Source organism: Pseudophryne corroboree, chromosome 8, assembly GCF_028390025.1.
Source record: "Pseudophryne corroboree isolate aPseCor3 chromosome 8, aPseCor3.hap2, whole genome shotgun sequence".
Taxonomy (NCBI): Eukaryota; Metazoa; Chordata; class Amphibia; order Anura; family Myobatrachidae; genus Pseudophryne; species Pseudophryne corroboree.
In genome coordinates, this window is record NC_086451.1 from 192756554 (window position 1) to 192776345 (window position 19792).

At 48.8% G+C, this 19792-nt stretch overlaps 1 protein-coding gene across 1 annotated transcript in view; it reads left to right on the plus strand.

Annotated features, from left to right (window-relative positions):
* The first annotated feature begins 7839 nt into the window (after positions 1-7839).
* The window catches only part of RPS4X (ribosomal protein S4 X-linked), an 82382-nt gene continuing 70429 nt past the window's right edge, over positions 7840-19792 (plus strand). The window contains exons 1-3 of the mRNA XM_063937036.1: positions 7840-7912; positions 9601-9678; positions 10182-10362. Of these exons, the coding sequence (XP_063793106.1) occupies positions 7910-7912; positions 9601-9678; positions 10182-10362 (262 nt within the window). The 5' untranslated portion in view covers positions 7840-7909. The remainder of the gene's footprint in view (positions 7913-9600; positions 9679-10181; positions 10363-19792) is intronic.

Consider the following 19792-nt stretch of genomic DNA (forward strand, 5'->3'; position numbering starts at 1 on the left):
AATAAGAACAGTAAAGATTTGGAAATCTTTGCCAGAGAAGGTAGTATTGGTGGACTCAATCAAAAAGTTTAAAAATGGATTAGATAAATTCCTATCAGAAAAAAATATCCAAGGATACAGCATAAAATTAAGAGTAAAAAAAAATAAAAATTATGGTACAGGTTGAACTCGATGGACATTTGTCTTTTTTCAACCTCAACAACTTTGTAATATGACAAACTGAAAAATGCTTCAATAACTTTTTTTATCATAATTGGGAGCATCATACTTGCTTACCATCCCGGAATGGCCGGGAGGCTCCCCAAAAATTAGGTGCCACTCCCGGACCCCCAGAAAGGCAGGCAAGTCTCCTGCAGCAGCACAGCCCCCTGCAACACCCCTTCGGCCACCCACTTACAGACCACAAGTGGGCGGTCTAAAAGGTACCCGATGGCACGATTTGTGTTGTATCGTGTCATCAAAGCGCTCCCTTACCCCGCTGTGCAACGCGTATAATAGCGGCATTGTTTAGTGGGGCATGGCCATGCTGACATGACTGCAAATACCACACCCCTATGCTGTATGCCGCATCACACCCACCCTCTGCAGCGCCGAGCTAACTGCCCTCTCCCGGATAGGGCAGCCAAAATGTCAGCAACCCTGTAATGAATTTTTGGGGTGTGTGCAGTCATCCCAAAGCTATGCAGACTCAACAACAGGAGCAGACACACTACGAATCACGTGCCAAGCGAAGCCCACCCACGCTAGTCTCCGGACTCTAGCCCTATCTGGGATTCCTCCGAAACTCTGGACACCTCTTTGAGTGGCAGCATGGCCTGGCAATATCACTGTGGGCCACCCTCCCCCCTTAATGTGGTGGAGGGCAGTGGCACGTGCATATGGGGCCAGACTCAGCAGCAGCAGCAGCTCCAGACAGGACCAGGCGAGGTAAGTAAAATAATGCCCCTTTTACACCTAAATCCCGGGCTCAGCTCAGGACAATGAACACGGATTTCAAGCCGTGTCACTAGCCAGGTCTAGCCGTGTAGTGACTTGCGGGGGTCATTCCAACCCCATCGCATGCTGCAGTTTTTTGCAGCCATGCGATCTGGTCACAGCAGCGCATGCGCGTCGTTGCCCACAGCGACAAGAAGAATGAAGAAAGCATTCGCAGCAAGAAGATTAACAGGAAGAGGCCGGCCGGGGGTGTCAACTCACCGTTTTCTAGGAGTGACGAAGAAAACGCAGGTGTGTCCGGTCGTTTGCAGGGAAGGATCCTGACGTCAGCTCCAAGAAGATTTTTCGCAGCGGCTGAGTAAGTCTTGCTGCTCTCTGCACAAGCGATTGCTCCCCTGCACAGCCCAAACCCCCTTCCCTGTAGGTGGCGATTACCTGGTCTCAGCAGTGCAAAAAACGGCCTTCGTGCGACCAGGTCGGAATGAGGGCTTGAGTCCCATTTACACCATAGGCTAGACCTGGGATATTGCCGGGGTAACCTCTGTCGGTGCTTGAAGATAACATCATCTCCAAGTGTGGGAATGCGTCATCTCCCGATGTACTGAATGGGACCCGGGTCGATGCGTTCACACTGTCCTGTAACCCGGGTCCATCTCGGATTCCTATGTTACCGGACCCGGGTTAACCCTTTTACACCAAGCTGCGACCTGGGTTAACTGAGCAATAACACAGGTTTTTGAGATAAAATGGGTATAATGTGTAATAATAGGATTTTAATACCTACCGGTAAATCCTTTTCTCTTAGTCCGTAGAGGATGTTGGGGATGCTTCAAGAACCATGGGGTATAGACGGGATCCGCAGGAGACATGGGCACTATAAGACTTTGAATGGGTGTGAACTGGCTCCTCCCTCTATGCCCCTCCTCCAGACCTCAGTTATAGGAACTGTGCCCAGGGAGACGGACATTTCGAGGAAAAGGATTTATTTAATGTTTTTTAAAACTAAGGTGAGATACATACCAGCTCACACCTCAAACACGCCGTACAACATGGCATTCAACAACAACGCATGCAACGGCATGACCAACATCAGTCACAGACTGACTGAACTTAACATGAGCGGAATCATAACCAAACTGCAGATACAGCCCGCACTGGGACGGGCGCCCAGCATCCTCTATGGACTAAGAGAAAAGGATTTACCGGTAGGTATTAAAATCCTATTTTCTCATACGTCCTAGAGGATGCTGGGGATGCTTCAAGAACCATGGGGTTTATACCAAAGCTCTAGAACGGGCGGGAGAGTGCGGGTGACTCTCTAGCACCGATTGACCAAACAAGAGGTCCTCCTCAGCCAGGGTATCAAACTTGTAGAACTTTGCGAAGGTGTTTGATCCCAACCAAGTAGCAGCATGGCAAAGCTGTAATGCCGAGACCCCTCGGGCAGCCGCCCAGGATGAGCCCACCATTCTGGTAGAATGTGCTTTCACCGATTTCGGTAACGGCAATCCTGCCGTAGAATGAGCCTGCTGAATCGTATTACAGATCCAGCGCGCAATAGTCTGCTTGGAAGCAGGAGCCCCAATCTTGTTGGGATCATACAGGACAAACAGAGCCTCTGTTTTCCTAATCTGAGCCGTTCTGGCGACAGATTTTCAAAGCTCTGACCACATCGAGAGACTTCGATTCCGCCAAGGCTTCAGTAGCCACTGGCACCACAATAGGCTGGTTCACGTGAAACGATGAAACCACTTTTGGCAGAAATTGCTGACGAGTTCTCAACTCCGCTCTATCAGCATGGAAGATTAAATAGGGGCTTTTGTGAGACAAAGCCGCCAACTCAGACACCCGCCTTGCGGATGCCAAGGCCAACAACATGACTACTTTCCAAGTAAGGAATTTTAACTCAACCTTACGCAAAGGTTCAAACCAATGAGATTGCAGGAACTGCAATACCACATTAAGATCCCACGGTGCCACAAGAGGCACAAATGGAGGTTGGATGTGCAGTACGCCCTTTACGAAGGTCTGAAGTTCTGGAAGGGAGGCCAATTCTTTCTGAAAAAAGATTGACAAAGCCGAAATCTGTACTTTAATGGAGCCTAACCTTAGGCCCGCATCCACACCTGCTTGCAAAAAATGGAGCAAACGCCCCAGTTGAAATTCTTCTTGGTGTGAATCCAAGAAGGAGCTTTCTTGGATTCACACCAAGACACATATTTCCTCCAAATACGGTGGTAATGCTTTGCCGTTACTTCTTTTCTAGCCTGAAGAAGAGTGGGAATGACTTCACTGGGAATACCCTTCCGGGCTAGGATTTGGCGTTCAACCGCCATGCCATCAAACGCAGTAGCGGTAAGTCTTAATAACAGGTCCTCCCGAAGAGGAAGAGGCCAGGGATCTTCTATGAGCAACTCCTGAAGATCTGGATACCAGGCCCTTTTTTGGCCAATCCGGAACAATAAGTATCGCCTGAACCCTTGTTCTTCTTATAATCTTTATCACCTTTGGAATGAGTGGAAGTGGAGGGAACACATATACCGACGGAAACACCCACGGTGTCACTAGGTGATAATTGTGATTCCTTGCTTGCGCAGCAGAACCATCATTTCCGCCATTACTTTGGTGAAAATCCTCGGAGCCGTGGACAGACCAAACGGCAACGTCTGAAATTGGTAATGACAATCCTGAACAGCAAACCTCAGGTAAGCCTGATGTGGAGGATATATGGGGACGTGTAAGTAGGCATCCTTTATGTCGACCGACACCATAAAATCCCCCTCCTCCAGACTGGAGATCACTGCTCGGAGAGATTCCATCTTGAATTTGAATTTTTTTAGAAAGAAATTGAGGGATTTTAGGTTCAGAATCGGGCTGACTGAGCCATCCGGCTTCGGGACCACGAACAGGCTCGAATAAAAGCCTTCCCCCTGTTGTGATGGGGGTACCGTGACAATTACTTGATTTTGACACAACTTTAGTATCGCAGCGCACACTACCTCCCTTTCGAGAAGAGAAGCTGGCAAGGTCGATTTGAAAAATCGTTGAGGGGGCACATCTTGAAACTCTAATCTGTACCCTTGGATTACTATTTCTAATATCCAAGGATCCAGGTCCGAGTGCACCCAGACCTGACTGAAAAGTTTGAGACGTGCCCCCACCGGTGCGGACAGAGGAGCCCCAGCGTCATGCGGTGGATTTGGTGGAAGCCGGAGAGGACTTCTGCTCTTGGGAACTTGCCACAGCCTGTGACCTTTTTCCCCTTCATCTTCCTCTCGCAGCAAGGAAGGAGGACCCTCGTCCTTTTTTGAATTTATTGGGCCGAAAGGACTGCATCTGATAGTGGGCGTTTTCTTCTGCTGTGCAGGGACATAAGGTAAAAATGACGACTTACCCGCGGTAGCCATAGACACCAGGTCAGTGAGGCCGTCACCAAACAGGACACTACCGTTAAACGGTAACGACTCCATCGCCGTTTTAGAGTCAGCATCAGCATTCCACTGATGTATCCACAACGCTCTCCTTGCTGAGACTGCCATGGCATTGGCCCTTGATCCCAAAAGGCCAATATCCCTTACAGCTTTTTTTAAATATGCTGCAGCGTCCCTGATATGACCCAGAGTCAAAAGCACGCTATCCATGTCTAGGTTATCTATCTCAGATGACAAGTTATCTGCCCACTTTTCAATAGCGCTACTCACCCATACCGAAGCAACGGTAGGCCTGAGTGGCGAACCCGTAGTGACATAAATGGATTTTAGTGTATTTTCCTGCTTACGATCCGCAGGATCCTTTATGGCTGCCGTGTCAGGAGACGGAAGCGCCACCTTTTTGGATAGACACGATAAAGCTTTGTCTACCGTGGGGGTTGACTCCCACTTTTCCCTGTCTCCAAAGGGAAACGGATATGCCACTGGAATTCTTTTGGGAACCTGTATCTTCTTGTCAGGAATTTCCCAAGCCTTTTCAAAAAGAGCGTTCAGTTCATGAGAGGGAGGAAACGTTACCTCAGGTTTCTTTCCTTTATACATACAGACCCTAGTATCAGGAACAGCAGGGTCCTCTGTTATATGCAACACTTCTTTTATTGCCACAATCATGTACTGAATGCTCTTAGCCAGTTTAGGATTCAATCTGGCATCACTATAGTCGACACTGGAATCAGAGTCCGTGTCAGTATCCGTTTCTGCTATCTGGGTAAATGCACGTTTCTGTGACCCCGAAGGGGTCTGAGCTTGTGACAGTGCATCCTCCATGGATTTCCTCCATGTCTGGTTCTTATCAAATCTCTTAGTCAACCGAGCCACATTTGCATTCAAAACACTCAACATATTTACCCAATCATCCGTCGACGGTGCCGACACGGTCACTCCCACAGTCTTTTTTGTCCCCACTCCAGCCTCCTCCTGGGAAGAGCACTCAGCCTCAGACATGTCGACACACACGTACCGACACCCACAACCACACTGGGGCTATAGGAGACAGACCCACGACAAAGCCTGTTAGAGAAACACAGAGGGAGTTCTGCCAGCTCACAACCCAGCGCCTAACCCGGGACTGAAGCAAGTAAAAGACTGCCCAGACCTGTTAGTGCTTTTATAATTAAATAATTAGCACCAAAACTCTTGTGGCCCCCCCCCCCCCCCCCCCCGTTTTGCACCATGTTACTTGTACAGTAGTGTGGGAGGCCAGGCTCAGCGTCTCTGCATCTTCTGTGAAGAGAAAATGGCGGTGGTCAGAACTGTGAGGACTAAGCCAAGCCCCCTTAATGGCGCGCTTCAGTCCCGTTTAAATTACACATTTATACTGGCGGGGGTCCGTAATTAGTGCCCAGGCACTGTTTACACATCTGCCAGTGCTATTTGAGGCTCATATGCTGTCCAGGGCGCCCCCCCCCCTGCGCCCTGCACCTTGCAGTGCCGTTCTTATGTTGGAGCATGGCGCGCAGCGCGGCCGCTGTGCGGTACCTCAAAAGCCATCTTCTAACATCACTTAAGTCTTCTGATCTTCCTTTACTCACCCGGCTTCTGTCTTCTGGCTCTGCGAGGGGGATGACGGCGCGGCTCCGGGAACGAGCAGCTAGGCGCATCAAGTGATCGAACCCTCTGGAGCTAATGATGTCCTGTAGCCTAAGAAGCAGAGCCCTTGAACTCAGAGAAGTAGGTCTGCTTCTCTCCCCTCAGTCCCACGATGCAGGGAGCCTGTTGCCAGCAGGTCTCCCTGAAAATGATAAACCTAAGTCTTTTTTCTGAGAAACTCTGGAGAGCTCCTCAGTGTGCATCCAGTCTCACTGGGTACAGAATCTAACTGGAGTCTGGAGGAGGGGCATAGAGGAAGGAGCCATTTCACACCCATTCAAAGTCTTATAGTGTGCCCATGTCTCCATGGATCCCGTCTATACCCCATGGTTCTTGACGTATCCCCAGCATCCTCTAGGACGTATGAGAAATGGGTATAAGCATGGTCTAGGCAGCACTAAGGCTGGGTACACAACATAACATAGTGTCTCAGCCGATCTGCTGGCTGACATATTGCGTTGCCCGTACACACTGAGTGTTGCACTGGTAAGATGGCTGAATGCATATGGCATCAAAGATCAAACACAATGAGCCAAATGTAATAGAGTGAGCGTTTCAAAAAGTGAGAGATTTGGTAAGGTTTTGCAGTTGTTTTTTATTTTATTTTTTTAAGTGGCAATCATTTACACAGCTAGATCAACCTGGTTTTGCAGTGTAAATGATTGCCACTTTTTAAAAAAAAACTGAAAAACCTTACCAAATCTCTCACTTTCTGAAACTCTCACTCTATTACATTTGGCCCATGATCTTCTGATTGCAGTACGGCCAACCAAAAGATATAGGTGGTGATTCCGAGTTGATCGCTAGCTGAAAATGTTTGCTGCGCTGCAATTAAGTAAAAAAACGACACTTCTGCGCATGCGGCGCAGTGTGCACGCGCGATGTACTTTCACAACAGGCAATGTATTTTTACACAAAGTCTAGCGAAGCTTTTCAGTCGCAATGGCCGCCGCAGAGTGATTGACATGAAGTGGGCGTTTCTGGGTGTCTACTGACCGTTTTCAGGGAGTGATCGAAAAAACTCAGGCGTGCCAGGAAAAAACGCAGGCGTGGCTGGCCAAATGCAGGGCGTGTTTGTGACGTCAAATCCGGAGCTGAATGTTCTGAAGAGATCGCAAGCGCTAAGTAGGTCTGGAGCTACTCTAAAACTGCACAATTTTTTTTTATACGCTCTGCGATCCTTTCGTTCGCACTTCTGCTAAGCTAAAATACACTCCCAGAGGGCGGCGGCTTAGCATTTGCACGACTGCTAAAAACTGCTAGCGAGCGATCAACTTGGAATGACCCCATTGTGTATGAACTGCAGGAGTGCACAATCGGCTATACACACTGTGCGATTTGGTCAACATGTCGTTCTCATTTGGACAGAAATTACATATCGTGCCGAGATCATTCAGGTGTATACCTGGTTTAAGGCTGAGTACACATAAGGCCGATATCGGTATGTTTTGTGTATCAGAACGACAAATCATGCATATAATCTGCATATAATGTGTACACCAAACTGCGAGCTCTTGCAGTTCGCATGCAACATCTTCTGGTTGGCCACACTGCACGCCCATTGAGAAGATATTGTGTGCAACCCGCTGCAGTTTAATGAAGGTTTAAGATAAGATTTTATCAGCAAAGAACCATTTACTTCTGTAATAGCTGGGAGGCAAACTATGAGAAACAATTGTAGACCTCCTTTAAAAATATGTCTTGATATGACACAGACCTGCTGTAAAAGAACTTAAAGTACATTGTATTGCATTGGTTACATGCAATCTCACTCCTTACCATCAGACGGCGCTATGCAATAAAGAAAAACGGAAGTTCTTTCTCGTTCTTCTTTGTAGCGACGGTTATCTCTGCGGCTCCGGAAGCAGGAGGTCCTTTCCATTGCTGACGCAGCCATGGTGAGACTCGTTCTATGCTGTTCTGTAACTTTATCCAGCTCCATCCTCCGCTCTCCCCGCGTTCCTTGGGCCGCAGCTCGTTCCGTGACCTCAGACGTGTCCTGCCGATAATTGTTGCCCGTGTATCTCTCTGCAAGGGTTTGGGTGTTAGGGATGGGGCGATCTGATCCGCCATTGCCCCTATAGCAGAACCTGTGTGGGATGGGTGTTTGCACCATGGGACCGTGCTGTAGGTGCTTATGATCCCGTGCGGGATGTTGTTTTGTAGTAACATTGTCCGTGTGCTGCGCATAGAGCGGGATCCTGGGAGCAGTGCTGGTGATAGCCTCTGCTGAGTAACTCCTATACTATTGGACCTGCAGCCTACATGGGGAACAGTGTGCGCTTCCTGTAACATGCTGGGTGTAGAGCGGGTACTTGGGAGCAGTGCCGGTGATAGCCTCTGCTGAGTAACTCCTATACTATTGGACCTGCAGCCTACATGGGGAACAGTGTGCGCTTCCTGTAACATGCTGGGTGTAGAGCGGGTACCTGGGAGCAGTGCTGGTGATAGCCTCTGCTGAGTAACTCCTATACTATTGGACCTGCAGCCTACATGGGGAACAGTGTGCGCTTCCTGTAACATGCTGGGTGTAGAGCGGGTACCTGGGAGCAGTGCTGGTGATAGCCTCTGCTGAGTAACTCCTATACTATTGGACCTGCAGCCTACATGGGGAACAGTGTGCGCTTCCTGTAACATGCTGGGTGTAGAGCGGGTACTTGGGAGCAGTGCTGGTCATAGCCTCTGCTGAGTAACTCCTATACTATTGGACCTGCAGCCTACATGGGGAACAGTGTGCGCTTCCTGTAACATGCTGGGTGTAGAGCGGGTACTTGGGAGCAGTGCCGGTGATAGCCTCTGCTGAGTAACTCCTATACTATTGGACCTGCAGCCTACATGGGGAACAGTGTGCACCTCCTGTAACATGCTGGGTGTAGAGCGGGTACCTGGGAGCAGTGCCGGTGATAGCCTCTGCTGAGTAACTCCTATACTATTGGACCTGCAGCCTACATGGGGAACAGTGTGCGCTTCCTGTAACATGCTCGGTGTAGAGCGGGTACCTGGGAGCAGTGCTGATGATAGCCTCTGCTGAGTAACTCCTATACTATTGAACCTGCATGGGGAACAGTGTGCACCTCCTGTAACATGCTGGGTAAAGAGCGGGTACCTGGGAGCAGTGCTGGTGATAGCCTCTGTAAGTAACTCCTATACTATTGAACCTGCATGGGGAACAGTGTGCACCTCCTGTAACATGCTGGGTATAGAGCGGGTACCTGGGAGCAGTGCTGGTGATAGCCTCTGTAAGTAACTCCTATACTATTGGACCTGCAACCTGCATGGGGAACAATGTGCGCCTCCTGTAACATGCTGGGCATAGAGCGGGTTACTGGGAGCAGTGGTGTTCGCGAGAAACCTTGCATGAGTATCCGCTATAGTTTGCATGGGGGTCACTATGTGCCTCCTATAAAATGCTGGAGCCTGGTGGCGCACATTTGTCCTTGGATAAACTAATGTGCTCTATATAGACTAGCTCACAGTACATAACAAGTGTATAATAACTACCAGCATAAGTCATTGTCTTTGCACACTAGTTTTGTGCGTGCATTGGTATAAAATAGATATCATATAACCCTTCTATTTCCTAAAGGCTCGCGGACCCAAGAAGCATTTGAAGCGTGTTGCAGCGCCCAAACACTGGATGCTGGATAAGCTGACCGGTGTCTTTGTGAGTATCTACATGTACTTAGAGAAAGCGATTCATATAGTTTGTTTGGATCGATTATATGCATATAGTAGTGGGTGTGTTCTGCCCATATGTTGGTTATTCTATGTCTATATTTACTTTACAAATAAAAATGTTACACACCAATTTATATAATGTGATTGACCTTTTAGGACTCTTGAGTTACTCTTAAATATGATAATTTGGTAAGTTTTTATTAATGACATATCTTTATTCCAATTGTTTTAACTGTGTTGAATACCAAGAATCTAAATTAGTACTCCACATTGCATGATGTTGGACTAACTACTTCAGTATACTTAATGGCTACTAGTATTTGTCTGTGCAAACAATTGCTATCTGTTGTATCCTATAGATTGTAAGCTTGCGAGCAGGGCCTTCCTACCTCTGACTGTTATCACCCAGTTTGTTGTTATTTCAAATTGTAAAGCGCAACGGAATTTGCTGCGCTATATAAGAAACTGTTAATAAATATTATCTTACAGGCTCCACGTCCGTCCACTGGTCCCCACAAGCTTAGAGAGTGTTTGCCCCTGATCATCTTTCTAAGAAACAGGCTGAAGTATGCTTTAACTGGGGATGAGGTCAAGAAGATTTGCATGCAGCGCTTCATTAAGATCGATGGCAAGGTCCGCACAGACATCACATACCCTGCTGGATTCATGGGTGAGTTGCGTGCATTTACAGCATTTTAGTTACTGTACTGGTGTGTTTTTTTTTATATATATATATATATATATATATATATATATATATATATATATATATATATATATATATATAAAATATATATATATATATATATTATTATTATTATTTTCTCCTTCATCCTAGAGGATGCTGGGGACTCCAAAAGGACCGTGGGGTATAGACAGGATCCGCAGGAGACATGGGCACTTTAAGACTTTAAATGGGTGTGAACTGGCTCCTCCCTCTATGCCCCTCCTCCAGACCTCAGTTAGAGTCTGTGTCCAGAGAGACTGGACACACACTAGGGGAGCTCTACAGAGTTTCTTTAGAAAAGACTTTCTGTTAGGTTTGTTTTCAGGGAGCACTGCTGGCAACAGGCTCCCTGCTTCGTGGGACTGAGGGGAGAGAAGCAGACCTACTTCTGTGAGTTTAAAGGCTTTGCTTCTAGCACGGCTGTCCAAGAAGGTGGCTCTCCCGTACCCGGACACGGCTGCCCTAAAGGATCCTGCGGATCGTAAGCAGAAAACTACCTTGAAATCTATTTGTCACTACGGGTACACTGCTCAGACCTGCAGTGGCATCAGCATGGGTGAGTAGTGCAATTGAAAAGTGGGCAGTTAACTTATCATCTGACTTGGACACCCTGGATAGGGATAGCGTTCTTTTGACGCTAGGTCATATCAGGGACGCTGCAGTCTATCTAAGGGAGGCTGCGAGAGATATTGGTTTCTTGGGTTCGAGGGCCAATGCCATGGCAATCTCAGCTAGGAGAGCATTATGGACTCATCAATGGAATGGTGATGCTGACTCTAAGAGGTTTATGGAGGCGCTGCCGTATAAAGGTGGTGTTTTGTTTGGTGAGGGCCTCGCGGACCTGGTATCCACAGCTACCGCGGGTAAGTCATCTTTTCTACCGTATGTCCCTGCACAACAAAAGACGCCTCCTTATCAGATGCAGTCCTTTCAGTCTAATAAATTCAAAAAAGGACGAGGGTCCTCCTTCCTTGCTGCTAGAGGTAGGGGAAGGGGTAAAAAGTTGCCGGCTGGGGCAAGCTCCCAAGAGCAGAAGTCCTCCCCAGCCGCTGCCAAATCCACATGACGCTGGGGCTCCGCTGCTGGAGTCCGCACCGGTGGGGGGCACGTCTTCAGCCCTTCAATCAGGTCTGGGCTCGTTCGGCCCTGGATCCTTGGGTGCTAGAAATAGTGGTCCAAGGGTACAAACTGGAGTTTCAAGACGTGCCCCCTCACCGATTTTTGAAATCGGCCTTGCCAGCTTCTCTTCCGGAAAGGGAAGTAGTATGCGCTGCGATACAAAAGCTGTGTCTGCAGAAAGTTATTGTCACGGTTACCCAGTCACGACGGGGAGAAGGTTTTTATTCAAGCCTGTTCGTGGTCCCGAACAGGCCAATTCTGAACCTAAAATCCCTCAATTTCTTTCTAAAACAATCCAAATTCAAGATGGAATCTCTCCAAGCAGTGATCTCCAGTCTGGAAGGGGGGGATTTTATGGCGTCAGTCGACAATATTTCCTCCACATCAAGCTTACCTGAGGTTTGCTGTTCAGGATTGTCATTACTAATTTCAGACGTTGCCGTTTGGTGAAAATCCTCGGAGCCGTGGAAAGACCAAAGTAATGCGGAAATGATGGTGCTCCTGCGCAAGTAGGGTGTCACAATTATCCCGTACTTGGACGATCTCCTGATAAAGGCGAGATCAAAGGAGCAGTTACTAAAAAACGTGGCGCTCTCCCTGACAATGCTGCAACAACATGGTTAGCTCCTAAATTTGCCAAAGTCACAGTTGGTTCCGACAACACGGCTGTCATTCTTGGGCATGATCCTAGACACGGAACTGCAGGAAGTCTTTCTCCCAGTAGAAAAAGCTCTGGAAATCCAGTACATGGTCAAGGAGATTCTGAAACCGGCAAGAGTGTCGATTCATCAATGCACGCGGGTGCTTGGGAAGATGGTGGCAGCATACAAAGCTATTCCGTTTGGCAGGTTCCATGCCAGGGTGTTTCAGTGGAACCTGTTGGACAAGTGGTCCGGGTCTCACCTGCACATGCATCGGAAAATAAGCCTATCCTCCAGGACCAGAGTATCTCTCCTGTGGTGGCTCCACAGTTCGCACCTCCTGGAGGGACGCAGGTTCGGGATCCAGGACTGGGTCCTGGTGACTACGGATGCAAGTCTCCGAGGCTCGGGAGCAGTCACACAGGGGGAAAATTTCCAGGGAAAATGGTCAAGCCAAGAAGCTTGTCTGCACATAAACATTCTGGAATTAAGGGCCATCTACAACGACACTTCTACAAGCGGAACATCTTCTTTGCGGTCTGCCCGTCCTGATTCAGTCGGACAACATTACAGCAGTGGCGTACATAAACCGCCAGGGTGGAACAAAGAGCGGCGATGGCGGAGGCCACAAGTTCTCCGCTGGGCGGAGAAACATACAAGCGCTCTGTCAGCGGTCTTCATTCCGGGCGTGGACAACTGGGAAGCAGATTTACTCGGCAGACACGATCTTCATCCAGGAGAGTGGGGTCTGCATCAAGAAGTCTTTGCAGAAGTGACAAGTCATTGGGGAATTCCTCAAATAGACATGATGGCGTCTCGCTTCAACAAGAAGCTTCAGAGATACTGTTCCAGGTCAAGGGACCCTCATGCCAGTGCAGTGGACGCCCTGGTGACACCGTGGGTGTTTCAGTCGGTATGTGTTCCCTCCAATTCCACTCATTCCAAAGGTGATAAGGATCACAAGAATAACGAGGGTTCAGGCGATACTCATTGTTCCAGATTGGCCACGCAGAGCCTGGTATCCGGATCTTCAGGAATTACTCATAGGAGATCCCTGGCCTCTTCCTCTAAGAGAGGACCTATTACAGCAAGAGCCGTGCATGTTCCAAGACTTACCGCGGTTGTGTTTGACGGCGTGGCGGTTGAACGCCAAATCCGAGCTCGGAAGGGTATTCCCGGTGAAGTCATCCCCACCCTACGTAAAGCTAGAAAGGAAGTAACGGCGAAGCATTATCACCGTATTTGGAGAAAATGTGCTTGGTGTGAATCCAAGAAGGCTCCTACGGATGAATTTCAGCTGGGTCGTTTTCTCCATTTTTGCAAGCAGGTGTGGATGCGGGCCTCAAATTTGGCTCCATTAAAGTGCAGTTTTCGGCCTTATTGATTTTCTTTCAAAAAGAATTGGCCGCCCTTCCAGAGGTTGACTTTAGTGAAGGGAGTACTGCACATCCAATCTCCATTTGTGCCCCCGGTGGCACCATGGGACCTTAACGTGGTGTTGCAGTTTCTTATGTCACACTTTGAACCTTTACGAAAGGTTGAGTTCAAATTTCTCACTTGGAAAGTGGTCATGCTTTTGGCCTTGGCGTCCGCAAGGCAGGTGTCGGAATTAGCGGCTTTGTCTCACAAGAGCCCCTATTTGATCTTCCATGAGGATAGAGCAGAATTGAGAACTCGTCAATTTCTGCCAAAGGTGGTTTCTTCGTTTCACATAACCCAACCTATTGTGGTGCCTGTGGCTACTGAAGCCTTGGCTGTTTCAAAGTCTCTCGATGTGGTCAGAGCTTTGAAAATTTATGTAGCCAGAATGGCTCGTATTAGGAAAACGGAGTCTGTTTGTCCTGTATGCTTCCAACAAGATTGGGGCTCCTGCTTCTAAGCAGACTATTACACGCTGGATCTGTAATGCGATTCAGCATTCTCATTCTACGGCTGGATTGCCGTTACCGAAATCGGTGAAGGCCCATACTACCAGGAGGGTGGGCTAATCTTGGGCGGCTACCTGAGGAGTCTCGGCGCTTCAACTTTGCCGAGCAGCTACTTGGTCGGGTTCAAACACTTTTGCAAAATTCTACAAGTTTGATACCTGGCTGATGAAGACCTCATGTTTGCTCAATTGGTGCTGCAGAGTCATCCATACTCTCCCGCCCGGTCTGGAGCTTTGGTATAAACCCCATGGTCCTTTTGGAGTCCCCAGCATCCTCTAGGACAAAAGAGAAAATAGGATTTTAATACCTACCGGTAAATCCTTTTTAGTCCGTAGAGGATGCTGGGCGCCCGTCCCAGTGCGGACTCTATCTGCAGTACTTGTTCATAGTTATTGCTTTTGTTACACAAAGGTTGTGGTTTTGGTTTCGATCAGCCTGTTGCTGATTTTTTGGTTCATGCTGTTAACTGGTTTTAGTTAAATGCCATGTTGTACGGTGTGTTGTGGTGTGAGCTGGTATGTATCTCACCCTTGGTTAACAAAAATCTTTTTCCTCAATGTCCGTCTACCTGGGCACAGTTCCTATAACTGAAGTCTGGAGGAGGGGCATAGAGGGAGGAGCCAGTTCACACCCATTTAAAGTCTTAAAGTGCCCATGTCTCCTGCAGATCCCGTCTATACCCTATGGTCCTTTTGGAGTCCCCAGCATCCTCTACGGACTAAGAGAAAAGGATTTACCGGTAGGTATTAAAATCCTATTTCTCTAACGTCCTAGTGGATGCTGGGGACTCCGTAAGGACCATTGGGAATAGACGGGCTCCGCAGGAGACTGGGCACTCTAAAGAAAGATTTAGTACTATCTGGTGTGCACTGGCTCCTCCCTCTATGCCCCTCCTCCAGACCTCGGTTAGAATCTGTGCCCAGCCAGAGCTGGGTGCTTTTAGTGGGCTCTCCTGAGCTTACTAAGAAAGTATTTTAGTTAGGTTTTTTATTTTCAGAGAGCTTCTGCTGGTAACAGACTCTCTGCTACGTGGGACTGAGGGGAGAGAAGCAAACCTACTAAATGCAGCTAGGTTGTGCTTCTTATGCTACTGGACACCATTAGCTCCAGAGGGATCGAACACAGGTACCTAACCTTGATCGTCTGTTCCCGGAGCCGCGCCGCCGTCCCCCTCGCAGAGCCAGAAGTACAGAAGCAGCAGAAGCATGAAGACATCGAAATCGGCGGCAGAAGACTCCTGTCTTCACTTAAGGTAGCGCACAGCACTGCAGCTGTGCGCCATTGCTCCCGCAGCACACCCACACACTCCGGTCACTGTAGGGTGCAGGGGGGGGGGGGCCCTGGGCAGCAATTAAGATACCTGATGGCAAAAATATGCATATATACAGTCAGGCACTGTATATATGTACGAGCCCACGCCATTTTTACACATAAGAAGCGGGACAGAAGCCCGCCGCTGGGGGGCGGGGCCTTCTTCCTCAGCGCCATTTTGTGTTCACAGCTCCGCTGGAAGGACGCTCCCCAGGCTCTCCCCTGCAGTATACAGGTGCAATAGAGGGTAAAAAAGAGAGGATGGGCACATAAATTTAGGCGCAGAGGTATATAAAACAGCAGCTACTGGGTAAACACTAAGGTACAGTGTAATCCCTGGGTTATATAGCGCTGGGGTGTGTGCTGGCATACTCTCTCTCTGTCTCCCCAAAAGCCTTTGTGGGATCCTGTCCTCAGTCAGAGCGTTCCCTGTGTGTGTACGGTGTGTCGGTACGCCTGTGTCGACATGTTTGACGAGGAAGGATACGTGGAGGCAGAACAAGTGCAGATAAATGTGGTGACGGTGCCGACACCTGATTGGATGGATATGTGGAAGGTGTTAAATGATAACGCAAGCTCATTGCATAACAGATTGGATAAAGCTGTAGTCTTGGGACAGTCAGGGTCTCAACCCATGCCTGATCCTACAGTGCAGAGGCCGTCTGTCTCAAAAGCGCCCACTATCCCAGATAGTTGACACAGATGTCAACACGGAATCTGACTCCAGTGTCGATGACGATGATGCAAAGTTGCAGCCTAAAATGACTAAAGCCATCCGCTACATGATTGTAGCAATGAAGGATGTATTACACATTTCTGAGGAAAATCCTGTCCCTGACAAGAGGATTTCAGAGAAACTCAATCAGATGCAGTCCTTTCGGTCGCATAAATCCAAGAGAGTACGGGGATCTTCCTTTCTTGCCAGAGGTAAGGGCAAGGGGAAAAAGCTGCCAACTACAACTAGTTCCCAGGAGCAGAAGTCCTCCCCGGCTTCTACTAAATCCACCGCATGACGCTGGGGCTCCGCTGAGGGAGTCCGCTCCAGTGGGGGCACGTCTTCGACTTTTCAGCCACGTCTGGGTTCAGTCACAGGTGGTTCCCTGGGCAATAGACATTGTTTCCCAGGGTTGCAAGCTGGAATTCGAAAAGGTGCCTCCTCGCTGGTTTTTCAAATCGGCCCTACCGGCTTCTTCCCCAGAGAGGGAGGTAGTTTTAGCAGCAATTCAAAAATTGTGTCTTCAACAAGTGGTGGTCAAGGTTCCCCTGCTTCAGCAGGGTATGGGGTATTACTCAACCCTGTTTGGTCCCGAAACCGGACGGTTCGGTCAGACCCATTCTGAATTTAAAATCCTTAAACCTATACTTAAAAAGGTTCAAGTTCAAGATGGAATCGCTCAGAGCGGTCATCGCCAGCCTGGAAGGGTTGGATTATATGGTGTCCCTGGACATAAAGGATGCATACCTTCATGTCCCCATATATCCGCCTCATCAGGCGTTCCTGAGATTTGCTGTACAGGATTGTCATTGCCAATTTCTCTAACGTCCTAAGTGGATGCTGGGGTCTCCGTCAGGACCATGGGGAATAGCGGCTCCGCAGGAGACAGGGCACAAAAATAAAGCTTTAGGATCAGGTGGTGTGTACTGGCTCCTCCCCCTATGACCCTCCTCCAAGCCTCAGTTAGGTTTTTGTGCCCGTCCGAGCAGGGTGCAATCTAGGTGGCTCTCCTAAAGAGCTGCTTAGAAAAAGTTTTTTAGGTTTTTTATTTTCAGTGAGTCCTGCTGGCAACAGGCTCACTGCATCGAGGGACTTAGGGGAGAGAATTTCAACTCACCTGCGTGCAGGATGGATTGGATTCTTAGGCTACTGGACACCATTAGCTCCAGAGGGAGTCGGAACACAGGTCTCACCCTGGGGTTCGTCCCGGAGCCGCGCCGCCGACCCCCCTTACAGATGCTGAAGATTGAAGGTCTGGAAACAGGCGGCAGAAGGCTCTTCAGTCTTCATGAAGGTAGCGCACAGCACTGCAGCTGTGCGCCATTGTTGTCACACACTTCACACCAGACGGTCACGGAGGGTGCAGGGCGCTGCTGGGGGCGCCCTGGGCAGCAATATATAATACCTTTTATGGCAAAAGAATACATCACATATAGCCATTGAGGCTATATGTATGTTTTTAACCCATGCCAAATGTCTAAAACTCCGGGAGAAAAGCCCGCCGGAATAGGGGGCGGGGCTTATTCTCCTCAGCACACAGCGCCATTTTCCTGCTCAGCTCCGCTGTGAGGAAGGCTCCCAGGACTCTCCCCTGCACTGCACTACAGAAACAGGGTAAAACAGAGAGGGGGGCATATTTTGGCGATATTTTTATATATTTAAGCGGCTATAAGGAACAACACTTATATAGGGTTGTTCCCATATGTATTATAGCGCTTGGGTGTGTGCTGGCAAACTCTCCCTCTGTCTCCCCAAAGGGCTAGTGGGGTCCTGTCTTCGATAAGAGCATTCCCTGTGTGTCTGCTGTGTGTCGGTACGTGTGTGTCGACATGTATGAGGACGATGTTGGCGTGGAGGCAGAGCAATTGCCGATAATGGTGGTGTCACCCCCCAGGGAGTCGACACCGGAATGGATGGCTTTGTTTATGGAATTACGTGATAATGTCAGCACATTACAAAAATCAGTTGACGACATGAGACGGCCGGCAAACCAGTTAGTACCTGCCCAGGCGTCTCAGACACCGTCAGGGGCTGTAAAGCGCCCTTTACCTCAGTCGGTCGACACAGACCCAGACACAGACACTGAATCTAGTGTCGACGGTGATGAAACAAACGTATTTTCAAGTAGGGCCACACGTTATATGATCACGGCAATGAAGGAGGCTTTGCATATCTCTGATACTACAAGTACCACAAAAAGGGGTATTATGTGGGGGGTGAAAAAACTACCTGTAGTTTTTCCTGAATCAGAGGAATTAAATGATGTATGTGATGAAGCGTGGGTTAACCCAGATAGAAAAATGCTAATTTCAAAAAAGTTATTAGCATTATACCCTTTCCCGCCAGAGGTTAGGGCGCGCTGGAAAACACCCCCTAGGGTGGATAGGGTGCTCACACGCTTATCAAAACAAGTGGCGTTACCGTCTCCTGATACGGCCACCCTCAAGGATCCAACAGATAGGAGGCTGGAAACTACCTTAAAAAGTATATACACACATACTGGTGTTATACTGCGACCAGCCATCGCCTCAGCCTGGATGTGCAGTGCTGGGGTCGTCTGGTTGGATTCCCTGACTGAAAATATTGATACCCTGGATAGGGACAGTATTTTATTGACTATAGAACAATTAAAGGATGCTTTCCTTTATATGCGAGATGCGCAGAGAGATATTTGCACTCTGGCATCGAGAGTAAATGCGATGTCCATATCTGCCAGAAGGAGTTTATGGACGCGACCGTGGTCAGGTGATGCGGATTCCAAACGACATATGGAAGTATTGCCGTATAAAGGGGAGGAATTATTTGGCGTCGGTCTATCGGATCTGGTGGCTACGGCAACTGCCGGAAAATCCACTTTTTTTTACCTCAGACCCCCTCCCAACAGAAAAAGACACCGTGTTTTCAGCCGCAGTCCTTTCGTTCCTATAAGAACAAGCGGACAAAAGGACAGTCATATCTGCCTCGGGGCAGAGGAAGGGGTAAGAGGGCAGCAAGCAGCCCCTGCCCAGGAACAGAAGCCCTCCCAGGGTTCTGCAAAGCCCTCAGCATGACGCTGGGGCCTTACAAGCGGACTCAGGAACGGTGGGGGGTCGACTCAAGAATTTCAGCGCACAGTGGGCTTGCTCACAGGTGGACCCCTGGATTCTGCAGGTAGTATCTCAGGGTTACAGGTTGGAATTCGAGAAGTCTCCCCCTCGCCGGTTCCTCAAGTCTGCTTTGCCAACGTCTCCCTCAGACAGGGCGACGGTATTGGAAGCCATTCACAAGCTGTTTGCTCAGCAGGTGATAGTCAAGGTACCCCTCCTACAACAGGGAAAGGGGTATTACTCCACGCTATTTGTGGTACCGAAGCCGGACGGCTCGGTAAGACCTATTCTAAATCTCAAATCTTTGAACCTGTACATACAAAAATTCAAGTTCAAGATGGAGTCACTCAGAGCAGTGATAGCGAATCTGGAAGAAGGGGACTTTATGGTGTCCCTGGACATAAAGGACGCTTACCTGCATGTCCCAATTTGCCCTTCACATCAAGGGTACCTCAGGTTCGTGGTGCAAAACTGTCATTATCAGTTTCAGACGCTGCCGTTTGGATTGTCCACGGCACCTCGGGTCTTTACCAAGGTAATGGCCGAAATGATGATCCTTCTACGAAGAAGAGG